Genomic DNA, 18,597 nt, shown 5'->3' on the forward strand with positions numbered 1-18,597 from the left:
GGAATATGCATTTATAGGTCATGAACTTGGGTATTCCATATCTAAAAGAAGAATGGTTTGATAAGTCAACCATTGAACCACATATGAAAAATTGAGAGGTAAAATCCAAATTCTACATCTGAAAGAGTTATACCAATGTGGAAAATTTTATTAACATTTAGAAAGATAATTGGATCCTAGAGTCAAAATACCTGGATTCCCATCCCACCATAGCTGCTTACTAATTGTGCAACTTTGGGTAACATAAACACATTACTTAATCTCCTTCCTCATCCTTGGGATGAGTAGACTGGATGAGATGTCTTCTCATCACCTGGCATCCTCTCTTCTTTGAGGTTTACTTCATTTATCTATATCATTATACACCAAAATTTTTGTTATTAAACTCTAAGAATCACTGTGAAAAATTTCATTTTCTCATTAAGTCTCCAGATCATTTCCCAGCCTCTCCCAAGAACTTCAGTATTTCACTCAGCCCTCTTTCCATTTTAATCTTTGTCCTCTGTCTTGGAGGCTTTAATGTCCATAATTATTTGGACATTATATTCACACATTATTCCATCTAGTTTATCAACTCCCTCCACTCCCATCTTCAGAGACTAAACTCTACAATCCTCCTTAAAGATGAATCACAATATTCTGTTTGGTTAAAATGAGGGAGTGGAGAGTGCATAAAAGAGAAAAGGGAGGTAGATGATAGAATAAAATGAATGATATGCCCTAATTAAACAATGGATGAAAGACAATGCAAAGATAATTCCTGTAATCTTTCAGCAAGAAGAACTATAAACGAATCACGAGATGTGTCAAAAGGGAAGGAGTCAAAGAGGGGACAAAAAAGTAAAATGTCTGAACTCAATGAAGGAGTACATCCCACTGGAGAATGGGAAAGGGAGATCTTGCAATGAGTTAAATATGCAGAAATTTGGTATATAAGGAGATCACTTCATCTAAGAGAGTGTTATGTCTCCCTATATAATATCTTGCTTCAGAAGAAGGAAAATCAGGAGTCCTAGGTTAGACAAAACCAGTACCAAGGATAGGAAAAAAAATGATCATAAAGAGAAATTCTCATTACTGAATGGAAAGAGAATAATGATGGACAGGAAATTTCTACCATGGGGCAATGTCTCTATCTCCATTATTTCCTTTATGAATTGATACTTCTAAAGACAAAGAAGAACAGATTAAAAAATAAAAGAGGTGAGGGATCAATATCTACAAAGGCAATAACAGGGTTTGATTAAAACTTAGTACTCAATCTTGGTACTTAAGAAATTCTAATTCCATTAAGTTACATAGAAAAATTAAAGAATGAATAAGTTTCAAATCATGATGCAAAAAAAATAGAAGAAAGGCAGAAAATAATGGAAAGAACAAGATAAAGAAATCTTTCTAAGAAAAAGATGAAGAAGGGGTGGCTAGGTGGCCTAGTGGATAAAGCACCGGCCCTGGAGTCAGGAGTACCTGGGTTCAAATCCGGTCTCAGACACTTAATAATTACCTAGCTGTGTGGCCTTGGGCAAGCCACCTAACCCCATTTGCCTTGCCAAAAAAAAAAACCCTAAAAAAATTTAAAAAGATGAAGAAAACTAAGTTACGAACAAAATAAATTGGAAAGAAGTCCAAACCTATAAAAATATTTTGAGAAGATGGCAGATTATCAAGAAGTAAAGCAAATTCTTTTATGGTAAGCGCTGAAAGAGAAAATGGTTTCATTCTCAGAGTCTTAAAGAAAAATGGCTTGAGCACAAATTCAATTAGAATTCCTAGAAGAGATTTTGAACTAAATACTGAATTAGAATGTGAAATTTTGCTAAATTTAAATTACTAAATTAATTAAACTACTAAATTCAATTAATTATTATGTTAAAATTACTTCTTCATTAAATTAATTATATTACTAAATTAAAAGAGAAAGTAATCAATAAGCACTTTTCTGACAAAAACGACTACCTGAGTAGGAAGCTGGCTCCCTAACTCCTTTACACATTCCATAGAAAAACTTAAATTTTCCCCAAACTGAATAATGATCAGGAAATCCAATGAGAAACTGCAATAAGAAACAACTTTTAGTCCAGAACTTCACTGAATTAGCCAGAAGGCCACAGGATTAGGAAAGGGTGTGACTATGTAACCAGAGACTAGAAAGAAAAAACTTATAACCTGTCCAGAGGCATTAAGAGAAAAGGAGTATTCTGAGGATAGCCCCAAGGAGGTCAAAAAAGCTCAAAGGGAGCAAGAACTGTTACTATCTTGTGACTCAGTGCTCAGACTTGGATAACTCAAGGCTCAGGGATTCTGATATTCCTAACACTGTCTAGAGATACTGGAGAGGTTTCTAAGGACCCAATGCTCTGAAATTAAATCAAGGTAGGCATACCTCCAACAGATAGAAATAATCACCAGAATCCAGGGAACTCAGAGTGAGACTAAGTATGGCAAACTCCACCCTAAGGTAAAGCTGGGGACAGATTCTGGCAACTACTTTAAAGCTCTAATTAAGGAATGAAAGCAGGAGAAAGGAAAACATTAAAAAAAAATTGCCAAGTATTATCACCTGTTTGTGTATCTAACTCTATAACAGTTACAAGCAGAGACTCAAAGAAAAAAAAATATTTTTCCACAAAAACTACAAGAAGAAATAAAGGAAGAGATTAAGAAATGAAATACACCTCCTAAAGAAAAAACTGGAAGTTGAATAAGTAGTTTAGGTTAGAAATTAGTAAAATTTATCTGAGAAATGAGCTAACTGAAAACTAGAATAGATCAAGTAAAAATCAATAGCTCTGTAAAACAAAAAGAACAAAATCAAAAGATTAAAAAATGGAAGTATGTATATATATATATATAAGTATATATATAAGTATATAAGTATATATATATATATATATATATATATATATGTATAAAGTTTAAAAACTACTAACCTGGAAAACAGTTTAAACTTTGAAAATGTAAGAAAAATTCCAGTCTATGAAAACCATGACTAAAAACAATGATGAGTAGACCCTTTTTTGTTCAAGGCTTTCAGATTATATGAGAAATCTTAAATTATCTCTCCTCATTTTATTTCCCAAGTTAATTGGTTCTTCTATGAGATACCCTATATTTTCTATTTTTTCAGTCTTTTTTTTTTTGCAAGGCAATGGGGTTAAGTGGCTCGCCCAAGGCCGGATTTGAATTCAAGTATTCCTGACTCCAGGGCCGGTGCTCGCCATCTAGCTGCCCTCTGTTTTTTCAGTCTTAATATTGTTTCTTGTCTCATGAAGTCATTAGGTTTTACTTGATACACACTAATTTTCAGAATTTGTTGTTTGGACAAGGTTTTAAATTTTCTGTACCAAGCCATTAATTCACTCTCCAATCCTTTCTCTTATATTTCTAATTTCTTTTCTAATTTTCTTCTCTAGTACTTTCATTTCACTTATAAACATATTTCAATTTTTTAAAACTCTTGCTTCATCTCTTCCCAGAAATTTAATTTGTCCCTAAGTTTTTCTTTGAGACTTTGCTCGTGCTACCACACAAATTTGTTCTGTTTCTTGCTACTCTGCTATCTCCTCAAAATGTTTTTATAAATTCATAGACTCCAAGTTAAGAATTCATGTCCAATAGATAAGAGTGCCAGTCCTGGAGTCAGAAAGAGCTGAGTTCATATCTGGCCTCAGAAACTTATTTACTTTGACTGGAGCAAATCAGTTAACCCCAAATGTCTCACCAAATAACCGCAAAACAATAGCAACAAAAAAAACCTCATAACCTAAACAATCCAATCCTATAAAGGAAATAGAACTAATTGCAAAGAAACTATAAAAAGAAGGGAGAAACTTCTAGTATTTATGATTTTAATATAAATATTTTATCAGAATTTTTAAAACAGTAAATAAATAAATGAATATATATATATGTATATACACACATATATACTACACAAATTATTCTCAAAAACTTAAAAAGCAGGGGTGGCTAGGTGGCACAATGGATAGAGCACTGGCCTTGGAGTCAGGAGTACCTGAGTTCAAATCCGGTCTCAGACACTTAATAATTACCTAGTCATGTGGCCTTGGGCGAGCCACTTAACCCCATTACCTTGAAAAATATAAAAAAAAAAAAAAATTGAAAAGCACTCTACCAGACTTCTTTTGAAGACAATATTAACACCAATACTTAAACTAGAAAAGGAAAAAACACAGAAGGGGGTTTTTAGACCACTATCATTAAAGAATATCAATTCATATGGCCAAAAATCTATATATTCTCTTTGACTCAGCAATGCCACTACAAGGTTTATATCCCAAAGAAATTCCCCCCCAAAAAGAGTAAAAAAAATCCACATAAGGAGAAAATAAAAAAAAATTGCCAAGCATTATCACCTCTTTGTGTATCAAACTCTTTTCATAGTGGCAAAAAATTGGAAATTGAGAAATGGCTAAATAAATTGAGATATATGAATATGAGAGACAATATATGAGTATGTAGAATAATACTTCTACATGAAACTATGAAGGACTCGTCTTCAGAATAAACTGGAAAGACTTACATGAACTGATGCAGAGTGAAGCAAGCAGAATCAGAAAAATATTATTCACACTAACAGCAACATTGAGTGATGATCAGCTATGATGGATTTGTACATTTCAGTATTATAATAATCAAAGACAATTCTAAGACTTGTGATGGAAAATACTATTCATATTTAGAGAAGAAACTGTGGCATTTAAATGCCAACTAAAGTTTACTCTCTTCAATTTTTAAAAGTTGTCTTATGTATTACATCTTTTTTCCTCCCTAAAGTTTTTCTATTTGGATTTGTTTCTTCTTTCATAACATAATTAATATGGATTTATATTTAGCATGGTTATACGTGTATAGCTTATATTAGATTGCTTTCTGTCAGAGGGGAGGGAAAATGTAAAACTCAAAATCTCACAAAAAATGATTGTTGAAAACTACCATTGGAACTTCTCCAACCTTTCTGGAGAGAAATTTGGAACTATGCCCAAAGGGTATATCCTTTGATCCAGCAATTCCACTACTGGGTCTATACCCTGAAGAGATGATGAAAAAGTGTGAAAACATAACCTGTACAAAAATATTCATAGCAGCCCTGTTTGTGGTGGCAAAGAACTGGAAATCAAGTAAATGTCCTTCAACTGGGGAATGCCTTAGCAAACTGTGGTATATGTATGTCATGGAACATTATTGTTCTATTAGAAACCAGGAGGGATGGGAATTCAGGGAAGCCTGGAGGGATTCACATGAACTGATGCTGAGTGAGATGAGCAGAACCAGAAAAACACTGTACACCCTAACAGCAACATGGGGTTGATAATCAACCTTGATGGACTCATTCATTCCATCAGTGCAACAATCAGGGACAATTTGGGGCTGTCTACATGGAGAATACCATTTGTATCTAGATAAGAACTATGGAGTTTGAACAAAGACCAAGGACTATTACCTTTAATTTAGGGAAGAAAAACACATATATTATTGTCTGATCTTGCTATCACTTATATTTTATGTTTCTTCCTTAAGGATATGATTTCTCTCTCATCACACTCAATTTGGATCAATGTATACCATGGAAACAATGTAAAGACTGACAAATTGCCTTCTGGGGGGGGGGGAGGGAAGTAAGATTAGGGGAAAAATTATAAAACTCAAAATAAATAAAATCTTTAAGAAAAAAGAAACTACCATTGCATATAGTTGGAAAAATAAATAAAAAATATATGGATACATATATATATATATGTATGAAAGAATATCAATTCCAAAAAAATTAAATAAAATCAAATATTTTAAGATTTTTTCTCCAAAAAAATCATTCTTTATGACCAAGATAGTTTGCAAAGATGGTTCAATGTTAGGAAATCAACATAATGAATTGTATTATAACAAAAACATCTAAAAATACATATCCAAAATCTCTAATAATAAGGGAAATGAAAATCAAAATAAGCCTGAGGTTTCACCTCATATACAACAAAGGGCTGTGGAAGACAAGTACAGTAATACATTGTTCATGTGGCTGTTTTAGACCATTTAGACCATTTTAGAAAGCACTTTAGAATTATTCATATTAAGTGGCTAGATTTTTGAGAACCTAAACACTTAACCCAAGGCAGTTGGTAACAAAAAGAAAGGCTCTACATAGAACAAAATATTTACAGCAGTACTTTTTGTTACAGCAAAGAACTGGAAACAAAGAACAAAAATGATCACCAATTGGGGAATGATTAAACAAATTACAATATATGAAGGGAAGGAAGTATTATTGTGCTATAAGAAATGATGAATATGATGAATACAGAGAAGCATGAAAAGACTTAAACAGATGCAAAGTAACAAGAAAGCAATCTATACAATGACTACAACAATACAAATTGAAGGAACAAAGTAGTAAAATCATTAAAGTTGTGAAATTATAAAGAACAATATTAATCCCAAAGAGGAGATTATGTGAAGATATTTCATGCCAGTCCTTTGCAATTCTACAAGTGGACTATTATATTCAACTTCAGGTTTTTTTTCAATGTATTGAGGATTTGATCTTTTTCTTCTCTTCTTCCTATAATTCTTTTTTTTTAACTTTGTTCTAATCTAAAGCATGATTCTCTTAGAGGAGAAGTAGGAGGATTACAGGGAGATATCTAAGCAATGTTAAAAAAAAAACAAAAGATATCAATAAACTGATATCAACCTTTTTTAAGACAAGAAAAAAACACAGAACTTGTGAAGTCAGCTACACATTACAGCTCTGAGGCTAAATATATGACCATGAGCAAGTCATTTTACATCTCTAAGTCTCAGTTTCCTAATCTGTAAAATGGAAGGAATGCTACATGCACCACCTACCTCACAGAGTTGTTGTGAAGAGAGCACTTTGTAAACCTTAAAGAACTATAGAAATGTGAGTTGTTAATACAGAACAAAAACAAGAGCTGGGGTGCTTTGAAGTACAGCATTCAAACATTTTAAACAAATAGGAATCTATCATACACTGTTTGACATTATAGAAGGCAGTGGGTAGTTGTATGTATTTATCATGTCTCCAGAAATTTCCACTTCAATAGTATAATTGAGGTCATCTTTCTTTCCCTGCTTCCCCAAATCTCTTATTCCATCCTAAAAATGGAACCCAATTAACTCTTTGCCCCTTTTAAATTGTTCATTTAGTTACATGAATGTTAAAATAAAATTGAGGAATTTACAAATATTTTAAATCCCTAATACTAAAGCTATTTATGAATTTTCAGTTCTCCAAAAAGATGGCAAGCTGCAAGGCAATAGGTCTAGACCATTATGAGTAAAAATCAAACGCAATTATATTAAAAATAATCTCAACACACAAGAAACTTAACAATGATCCACAATTTCCTCATTGTGATGATTCCCAAAATAAATTCAGTTCACAATACTTCCAAGTCTCCCATTTTGAGTGTTTGGAGTTCTCTTCTTGCTCTTTTTATTTTTATCTGGAGAATAGGTATACTATTCTGGTATGTTTATTGCTTATAGCACTCAACTGAAAATTGTTTTTAAAAAATAAATCTAAAGTTCTAACTGCAGCTTGTTGACTTCCTACATTGTTTTAGCATGCCAGAAGCTGTTTACATTGAAGACCTACTGCAGATATGTGAAAAGTGAAGTCTTTATTAAATCCCTACCTAGAGTGCCAAACACTGTGCTAAGTCCTGGGGATACAAAGAGATACTAAAATAGCCCCTTCCCTAAGTGAGTTTATATTATTTTGTAAGGAAATATAGAGTAGATGGAAGGTAATCTCACTGAGGAAGGCACTAGCAGCTGGGCACTAGCAGTTAGAGAGAAACAGTGGCAAGTCCTCTTTGAGAAGTTGGGAGGTGAGCAGAGTCTTGAAGGAAGGGAGGGAAACTAGGAAGCAAATGTAAGAAGGAAGAGCCTTAGGTATAGAGGACAGCCAGTACAAAAATACAGAAATGGGAGACATAATGCCCTAGGAAGGAGAACACATAGGTCAGTATAGTTTTTAGGACAGCATGCATGGGGAGGAGTAATGTGTCACAAGACTGGAAATCTTGGCAGAAGTCAGATTCTAAAGAACTTCAAAAGTCAAGCAGAGGATTTTGTTTTTATCCTATAGACATGAAGCCCTCACAGTCTATTCATGTGGCTTGATACCCACTAGTACCCTCTTGTGTCATAAATAAATATTAAATTCTATATGTGACCCTTGACAAATTGGGAGATGTGGCCCAGAAGAGTTAAAAGGTTGGGCACCCATCCTATAGGTAATAAGAAACCAATGGAATTTATTATGTGAGAGGTGACATGGAAATACTTATATTTTAGAGAAACTGCTTTGACAACCAAGTGGAAGATGAATCAAAATGGAAGAGAGACTTGGGTCAGAACTGTAGTCCAAGTAAGAAATGATAAGGACCCAAACAAGGGTAGTGGTTATTGTAAGTGAAGAAAAGATTTGTGAAGGTAGAAAGCACAAGATTTGACATGGATTGGCTGTGTGGAATGTATAAGAAAGATGAATCAAGGAAGAAACTGATGTTGGGAGCCTGAGTGATTGGGAGGATGATAGGACCTTTACCAGTACTAGAGTTGGAAAGTTGGAAAGAGAGGAAAGTTGCTAGGTAAAGCTCACAAGGTGAGTTTAGCTATCTCCAGAATATCCACTTCAAGAGGTTGAAATATGAGACTGTAGCCTTAGGGGATAAACAAAGGTTGGGTGGAAAAATCTTAGAATCATCAACATAAAGATCTTAAGCCTATTATAGCTGATGAGTTCACTAGATAAGATAATATAGAGGGAAAAGAGTCCAGGATGGAACTTTGGGGGATATACAGAATGAATTTGTGTGATATAGGTGAAGGTCCAATGAAGGAAAATGAGAAGTCTGACCAGTAGAAGAAATAGGAGAGAGCAGTTTCACGAAATTTAGAGAATAGAGCTGATCCTGAAGAAGAAGATCCTCAATAATGTCAAAAACTTCAAAGGTCAAGAAGGTTAATGATTAAGAAAATGTCACTATATTTAGTAAATAAGAGATCACTGGTAATTTTGGAGTGGGTGGTAAAGAAAGAGGGTTGCCATTGGAGGTGAGATTATAGAGAATCTATACATAATCTAGAGGAGGAAATCGTTATCTACACAGATTAAGTGATTTACCCAAGATCACAGAGGTAGTAAGCAATAGCCACTGTTTCAAGCAGGTCCTCTAACTTCTAATGGAATGCTCTTTCTAGAATCACACAGATGTGTTGTGAAGTTAAAATGAAGTAAGATATGAAAAGAAGTACCTCAAGTTAATAAAGTACTTATGATAATGGAGGAAAGAGATTTGTCCTCTGTATTTCATACAAATTAGAAATAACTCCTTCTACCCTTTGATGCTATTGTTGCTGTTCGGTCATTTCAATTAAGTCTGACTCTTCATGACCCCATTGGGGTTTTTGGGCAGAGATTTGGTTTGCCATTTCCTTCTCTAGCTCATTTGTGCAAACAGGGTTAAACAACTTGCCCAGGACCCCACCACTAATAGGTGTTGGGAGCCTGGATTTGAACTCATGATGATGAGTCTTCCTGATTACAAGTCCAGTGCTCTATTCACTATGACAGTGTCTCCTCTACACTTCCTCATCATTTAATGGCATGAAGACCTCCTTTGTAGTTTGAGATCTTTTCCACTAGACCTTTTTCTAAGAAAGGATCTGTAACCATTTTGTAATCTCTTACATAGTAGTTTGGGATTGATTTTCTAAGATTCAGTAAAATGTAAACTCCTTAAAGACAAGCATTTCATTTTTGTCTTTGTATCCCCAAAGCCTACAAGACAGCTTTGCACAGAATAGATGCTCAATTAACGTTTGTTGAGTAGAATAGGTTAATTAGAACAAGAGTAGAAGGTCATATTTATTGACAAGATTAATCTTCAAGGATTAATTTCTTTATAAAATAGTTTTGTCTGAATCTGGGTGTTTACAGTTAAAAGTTACAAATAAAATTATTTTACCTTCCTAATTTTGATTCCTAGCAGTTTATCCACATAAGGTTAATAGAAATACCTGTATTGTATGTATAAACATCTTTTACAAAAAACAAATATGTAAAAAGATTTTGACCAAAAAAAATTAAAAATTTCTCCTATACTTTAAAGTTATTAATTTTCTCATAGAAATTGGGCCAAACTTTAATTGACATAATTAAACTAAGAGCTAAGCATTAGCAGCTCACATAATTAAAAAAAAAAAGCAAAATATTTCACTACCTTCCCTCTTTGGGAAAATGTGCGTGAATATTTCTGAATGCTGAACTGGCAAGTCACCAAAGGACTTCGTAAATCTAACAGGTGAATGAACAAGAATCCTTTGTGCAACCAACAAATGGTCATCCAGCCTTTGATTGAAGCTCTCCAATGAGGAACACCTCCTAAGACCAAAGAGTTATGGGTAGTTTCTCTAGAATCAATCACCTACCAGGAATGTGTTTCCACAGTGCCCACATACTACTCGTGTTCCTTCTGGTTGGATTGGTAATGCAGGCTGAGCAGGCTGTTCTTCAGGAATTAGCATTACTGGGCCCAGATTAATAATGCGTCTACTGTGGAAAGAAAATCAAACAGCTTCCTCATCCCACAAAGAGATTGATGAAGAAAAATATTAAAAGATTCCTCTATATTTTCCACATATACAATAAAAGTTAAACTGTCATTCAGCATTGAAAGGATCTAATTTTCTTTATCACAAAAATTTAGCAAATCTATGGGCTAGTTCTTATCTATCATTTATTAATATCTTGAAAACTACTTTTATTTCTATTCCCAGGTTTTCTTGATTATTAAATGGGGGTGGGATGGGGGAAATATCTGATAATCCCCGAAAGCACCCAAAAGGTACTCTCAGTTGGTAAGAAGACCACACAATGTACAAATTGTTAAGTAAAAGTGTGTCAATATTAATTTTATGAGGGAATACAGTCATGTAACATGTTCTATTATATGTATATATATTATATATATATATATAATATATTTAAGATACAAGCATGATTAATACTTTCCAACATTACAGCTTCCAACATTATAGGAATATCTCTACCATGAACATGATAAGACTGCTATTAAATTACAAACAAATTGCTAGGAAAGTGAAAAAATTGGACTAGACCTATAATTACATAAATAAATCCAAATTCAATTACGTTATTTGTGGTAGGAAGGATGGCATAATGAGGATACCTAAAAATAAGCTACCAACATCTTTTTGGTCAAGTTCCGCCTCTTTTTTGCTACCAAACTTTTATCAGTGTTTTCAACAGATAAAGTGGGATTCTCTTTCTTCCTCCAGTTTATCTTGTGGTAAAAGTACAAATGATCCATGAAATTTCAAAAATTCAGAAAAGCAGAGAAAAAAGGGATGATACAAGGTCCTAATATACATGGATACAAATATTCTCATCATTTCACTTATCATGCCCTTATGCATACCTATTAAAAGTTATAAACTGTGTGTATACTTATATATGCCTACTAAAATACATCAATTAAGCAACTAATGCTTGAAGGTAATTAATATGGTAAAGGTAAAGTAATTTGTCATTTTTGAGGCTGTCAACCTAATGAGTCAGAATGTTTTTATGCAAGGCCTTAAATAAATATTTATCTAGTGTCTAGGAAATTTTCATCATTTATTGAAGAAGATTATACGGTCTAGAGTATACAGTTCTTATTTTTAAAAATTAAATTAATTATTAAAATTAAGTAAATTTAATTCTTACCAATTGGGTCTTGGACATCCTATTCGTCGTGATGTATCCTTACAGATGAGAAGACAATTACATGGACATCTAACATATTTCTTCCCTGTTGGTGGGTTTTTGATTGGCTACATAATGGGGGGAAACCAAAGATAGGTCATTAAAAATGATAATAGTAAAATTTATATAATGTTTTAAGGTTTACAAAGCACTTTACACATATTATTTCATTTGATCTTCACAATAAACCTGATAGGCAGATATTATAATTTTTCCATTTTACAGATTGGAAACTAAGGCAAATAATAGTTAAGTATCTTGCCCCAAGTCACATATATTTGAACACAGATCCAACAAACATCTTACTCCACCATGTTCCTCCCTGACCCTAAATGACATCTCCCTGCATCCAGTCTCTTAACTTATCCTTCACACAACTACCAAAATAATTCTCCTAAGACATAAATATGATCATAGCCATTTTTCTGATTAAAAAGCAAAGAAATAAACCAAAAAAAAAAAACAAAACTACAGGGGTCTACAACTGCCTTAATTATAACAATCAAACTTCTTTATCTGGCATTTAAGACCTGCCACAATTAGGGACCAAAATCCTTTCTGAGGCTTGTTTATGTTATTTCCCAAGAGAAGGTATGTGCCAAACAAACTGGACTCCTTGAACTCTATCCTTCATACTGTAATTCTTATATTTTACCCATCATGCCTAACATAGAACATGAACCTTACTCCTACTCTCTACTTTCCAAACTCCCTATCTTCCTTCAAGGCTCAGTTTCTACCACCTCCATGAAGCTTCAAATGATCTCTTCTCAGTTATTACTATTCTCTCCTTCAAATATACCTAGAACATTTTTGATTCCTCCCTTGCTTCCTCACCTCCAATTGCTCTTATTATACATAATCTTTGTACACGCATTATCAACAAACTAGAAAACAAGTTCTTTGTTGGCAGAATCTACTTTGCTTTTGTTCCTTGCACATAGTGGGTACTTGATAAATATTGAATTGAATTAGATTTCAAAAATCTTCACAAAATCTTCACAAGCTATCTTTAGGTAGCAGAGTGAATAAAGCACTGGATCCCAAACCAGGAAGACTTGAGTTTAAATTCAGCCTCAGACACTTCATAGCTGTGACCCTAGGCAAATCACTAAATCTCTGTCTGTCTCAGTTTCATCATTTATAAAAATGGAAATAATAACAGCATCTACCACCAGGAATGCTTTAAAGACCAAATGAGATAATATTTATAGATTATTTTATAAATTTTAATGCACAATTTAAGTGTTAGTTATTAGTATTATTATATCTATAAATATATACACTATTCAGGTTTTAAAACATTCTAACTATTCTTTCTGGTCCAGAATTATTAAAAGTTATGAAATCTATATGTATTCCAAATTAGAGATAATTGCTCTATTATCTCCCACCATAAAAAAAAAAAACTATCCAAAGAAACAGAATGCACCGGACCAAGGTCCCTGGTTTTAATAAGATAACATTTGTAAAACAACTAAGTGTCTGCCCAGCACCAATAGATAATTAATAGATGCTGAATCCTTTCCTTCTTTGTTTATAAAGAAAAGTACATCTTTATTTAACATTTATCCTTTATGATCTGGCTTCACTTAATCATATATATTCTAGCAATACTAGACAGGTTGTTATTCCTCCAAATGAAACATTCCCCATCCCACTGCCAATGTCCCCATTGCCTGGAACATCTTTTTTAATTTACACCTAACTATTAGAATGCTAAGTTTTCTTCAAGGAACAATTGAGGTGTCACCTCAGACAGGAAGCGTTTCCTGATCACCCCAACATTTAGTTTTTATTCTCTCTCTCTCTCTCTCTCTCTCTCTCTCTCTCTCTCCTATCTGTCTGTTTCTCTTCTTAAATTATCTTTTTTTAAAAATATATATATATGGGTTAGTCTTTCAATAGAGTATAAATTCCTTAAATTGAAAGAAATAAATTGTTTCATTTTTGTCTTTAAATTGCTAGTATCCATCATAGTCCCTATGATTAATGCATATTTAATTTAATTCTTTCTAAGTCTAAATTATCATTTTTATGATGTCTATAGACTTTTTAAAGTTTTCTGTTTTCTCTACCTTAATAGCCAAACATTTGTAATTCTTTGTCACAGCTCACTGGAAGATAATAAAAACTCCAACATTTTTCCCTACCTTCCATTCCCTTTATTTAATGAAAATGTAATTACATGAGTAACAGAACACAAGTGGAGAATTCGTTGGGGCCAGTGTTGAGGCATAATGGGCATCAAGCTACTTTCTCCTGTTATAAAACAGCTGTCAAAGGGTTAAGATATTATAGGAAATGGGGCAGCTAGGTGGCGCAGTGGATAGAGCACCGGCCCTGGAGTCAGGAGTACCTGAGATCAAATCTGGGCTCAGACACTTAATAATTACCTAGCTGTGAGGCCTTGGGCAAGCCGCTTAGCCCCATTTGCCTTGCAAAAAAATCTAAAAAAAAAAGATATTATAGGAAAAAATTATCTCCAGAGAAAAATGTATCTTACTTGTGACCCTAATCCAGAAAACATTTTTAATATCACTCTTTCTTCACAGGGAATCACATGGAGTCTTCACAGGAACAATGTAAAAATCTGTTATAAACGTATTGTTTCTAGGTATATTGTTGACCCAAGCCTTTTCATTTTTCAATTTACTTCAATTCAACAAAGATTGATTGTATTAGTCTCTACCCTAAAAGAGCTTAATGGGGTATAGAGCAGAGGGAAATACTGATAATGGCCCTTCAGAGGAGAGATAATGTGATAAAAACTACAAGAAAGTCCAAATATTCTAGCAAAACTTGGGGAAAGATAAACATTCAGCTAGGGGCGTAGGGAAAAGGGAAAAGTTCATCCCTTAGAATGTATTTTACAAAGCAATTAAATATTAACAAAGTGAATGTGTTTGAGTCCAACTATTGAAAAAAATGACTTTTAGGCTCATTTTCTGAAGGTGATTATCTACGCTAGTCAAGAAAACTAAGTTTCATCCACACAATAAAAACTACCCGATAAAAAACTACCCTTTCTATCATAAAAAGGAACAGAAAACTGATTTCTCTGTAATGGGATCAAAGTCTAAATAAGGACAATAAATAATGTCTTCCAAATGCTGCTGGTCTGACTTGTTTTAGTAAGAAAGCAAAATGTTGTTTATACCCTTTGACCCAGCAATTCCAATTCTAGACCTTTATCCACAAGAAACCAAAATAGAAAAGTCCTACATGTACCAAAATATTCATAGCAGGTCTTTTTGTAGCAAAGAATTGGAAATTGAGGGGATGACCATCAGTTGGGGAATGGCTAAACAAGCTATGGTATATGAATACTATGGAATATTACTCTATAATATTCTATAAGAATTCTATAAGAACCCATAAATGGTTGAACTCTAGAGAAGCATGGAATGAGTTACAGGAACTGATGCTAAGTGAAGGGAGCAGAACCAAGAGAACACTGTACACATTAACAACACTATGAGATGATCAACCTTGATGGAAGCAACTCCTCTCAGCAGTTCAGAGAGCTAGTTCAACTATGTTAGGATAATTATGGACAATGTTATTCCCATGCAGAGGAAGAGAAACAAAACAAAGCAAAACAAAACAAAAAACCTTCAGAATGTGATGAACACTTTCTAAAAGTTATGTCTTCAGTATCGCTTTCCCTTAATCCTACTTCCTCATACCAAAAATGACTAATCTATAAACATGTATGTCAAAAATATGTGTATACAATGTTAACCTGACTGTTCACCACTAAGGAGAAGGAAATTTTGTAACTTAAAAATATACATATGCATTTGGATGAATATTGACAAAACTTTCATAACATATATTCGGAAAAATAAAATATCAATGAAAAAAGAGGTATTATCATAAAAAATTTTAAGAAGAAAACAAAATTCAATCCATTCAAAATAATGAGGAGAACTTTTTAATTGACTTAACTTCATTAATAAGCTTTGGTCATTATAAGGAATCCTGTGTTTGTATTCCTGCCCAACTAATACTGGTCTACTTCATTTGGAAAGAACTTACATACCAATTTAGGTTTTCCTAAGTGGGAGTGGGGGGTGAGGGAGCAGGGAGAAGAAAAGTCCTTACCGTAGCTTCATTGCAGACTGTACATTTCACTACATGCTGGTGAAGCTTGCCATCCAAATTGATTAGAGATTGGCACACACGGCAGTTTATTATAGGAACACCACTGGCATCTGGACTAGCAATGGCTGTGTAAGGAGGTGGGAGTTCCGCTGAAAAGACAGGAATCAAGTCAAAAAATACTTATTAAGGCCCAACTATGTTTTAGGTACTGTACTGAGTGCTTAGGATACAAATAAAGGGAGGGGGAGGTTGGGGCAGCTAGATGGTACAGTGCATTGCCCCTGGAGTCAGGAGTACCTGAGTTCAAATCTGGCCTCAGACACTTAATCATTACCTAGCTGCATGGCCTTGGGCAAGCCACTTAACCCCGTTTGTCTTGCAAAAAAAGGGGGGAAGGGGGGTTCAATTCCTGTCCTCAAGGAGCTTACATCTGAGAAGAATAAGCATTTATTAAGGGACTACTGTCTTCCAGGGACTAATTGCTTTGCAAATATTATCCCATTTGATCCTCTCAACAAAACTGACAGGCAGGTGGTATTATTATTATCCCCAATCTACAGAGGATGAAATGAACTGACAGAGATGAAGTGACTTGCCCAGGATCACACAGCTAGAAAGTGTCTGAGCCCAAATTTAATTCAGCCCCTCCTGATTCTAGGTTCCATGTTCTATCTCTTGTACCAACTATTTGCTTAACTTGGGGAGATAAGAAGCAAACAACTGTATCAAACCATATCTATAAAGGATAAAATTGGAGATAATCTTAGAGAAGATATGAGCATTAACTGAGACTATGAAAGGTTTCTTGTAGAAAGCAAGATTTTAAGTAACACTTGAAAAAAATTAAGAGAAGGCAGAAGATAGTAAAGAGGAGGAAGGAAATTCTAGACATAGGAGGAAAATGTCTGAGTCTTCATGATCTCATTTAGGGTTTTCTTGGCAAAAATACTGGAATGGTTTGCCATTTCCTTCGCCAGCTCATTTTACAGATCAGGAAACTGAGGCAAACAGAGTTAAGTGACTTGCCCAGGGTCACATAGGCTAGTAAATATCTGAGGTCAGATTTGAAATCAGAAAGATGAGTCTCCCTGGCTTCAGGCCAGTACTCTCACCACTCTGCCACCTAGTTGCCTAGGCATAGGAGAGAGAGATAGTAGAAATGGAGGAAAATGGAGTATCTTGTGCAACAAGTAGTAAGGAAGTAGTTGACCATAAGTGAAGACTGTGTGTGTGTGTGTGTGTGTGTGTGTGTGTGTGTGTGAATATATATATATATATATATATATATATATATATATATATATATATATATATGGGTGAAAGAGGTAATGTCAATATTAAAAGGCTAAAAGGAAAATTAGATTCTTAGAGAAATTATGCCTATAATGAATACAGAGGCAATATAGATGATTTAAATATTCTATAAGGATATTCAAGGAACATAAATCTGCTATGCTTTTAGTCCTGTTTTTTTAAAGCACTCACTTAGACTGGTTTCCCCAAATTAGTTTCAGGAGATAAGACTTAATATATGTATAATAAAACAATCCTAGCTTTCGAGGTCATGTCAAATATTCTTAAGGCTGATACAAAATGTCCCAGTTTCCAACTCTTACTTATTAGACTTTATAGTCAAATCTAGTGAACAAATATTGTCAAATTACTCCTTATTTCAAAAGAAATTTTATTAGTATCCCCTTCCCATTATATTGAAACCCTTCTGATCATCATTAGATGGCTTGGAACTCATAGCTTCTACTGAGCCTCTAACTAGAAGCTTTTCTGGCTATTATCCAGTAAAAGTTAGACTGGTTATTTTGCACCCAATGCAAAAACCTTGGCCCAACATTCATAGGAGATCTAAAAATCTGCAGAAAATGCCTATGAAAGCAAATCATTAAGTTATAATCTAATTTTGCAGTGTCAAATGATGTTTTGTTAAGTAAGTAAAGAAGCATGAACTCATCAGCTTATTATTTCTATGCTTACTGATAGATTTATACATTTAGACAGTTCTTCAGGAATCAGAAGACTTTTGGGAAATCAGAAGATTTATAGGAAAAAAGAAAATGCTGTGATCTCTCTTCCCTTCTTACATAGTCTCATGCTGGCATCCTGTGCCAGCAGCATCCTTCTCTCAAAAGGTGAAGAAGTAAATCATTCTTTCTTTTTTTTTAGGTTTTTGCAAGGCAAATGGGGTTAAGTGGCTTGCTCAAGGCCACACAGCTAGGTAATTATTAAGTGTCTGAGACCAGATTTGAACCCAGGTACTCCTGACTCCAAGGCCGGTGCTTTATCCACTACGCCACCTAGCCACCCCACAAAAGTATTCTTTTAAATCTTGGCATCTTGTTCTTCCTTGACATCTCTCTCCCTTTCTCCCACACACACACACACACACACACACTCTCTCTCTCTCTCTCTCTCTCTCTCTCTCTCTCTCTGTCTCTCTCTCTCTCTCTCTCTCTCTCTCTCACACACACACACACACACACGCACACACACACACACACACACACCCTTTAACACTCTTTCTCTTCTTATGAATGCACAATCCTGCTATGGATCGTATATAGTTACTAAAACAGAGACTAGACAATTCATACAAGGCAGCAATCTGGATATGCTCTTTGGACCACAGTGCCATATTGCATTTGACAACATCCACAAAT

General features: G+C 34.2%; 1 protein-coding gene across 2 annotated transcripts in view; it reads right to left on the minus strand.

Annotated features, from left to right (window-relative positions):
• The window catches only part of PIP4P2 (phosphatidylinositol-4,5-bisphosphate 4-phosphatase 2), an 88,343-nt gene that overhangs the window by 46,277 nt on the left and 23,469 nt on the right, over positions 1–18,597 (minus strand). For both annotated transcript variants that reach the window (XM_074200003.1, XM_074200002.1), the window contains exons 2-4: positions 15,926–16,074; positions 11,780–11,886; positions 10,480–10,603 (exon numbers count right to left, since the gene is read on the minus strand). In XM_074200003.1, coding sequence (XP_074056104.1) covers positions 10,480–10,603; positions 11,780–11,886; positions 15,926–16,074 — 380 coding nt within the window. The remainder of the gene's footprint in view (positions 1–10,479; positions 10,604–11,779; positions 11,887–15,925; positions 16,075–18,597) is intronic.

Source organism: Macrotis lagotis, chromosome X (genome assembly GCF_037893015.1).
Source record: "Macrotis lagotis isolate mMagLag1 chromosome X, bilby.v1.9.chrom.fasta, whole genome shotgun sequence".
Classification (NCBI taxonomy): Eukaryota; Metazoa; Chordata; class Mammalia; order Peramelemorphia; family Peramelidae; genus Macrotis; species Macrotis lagotis.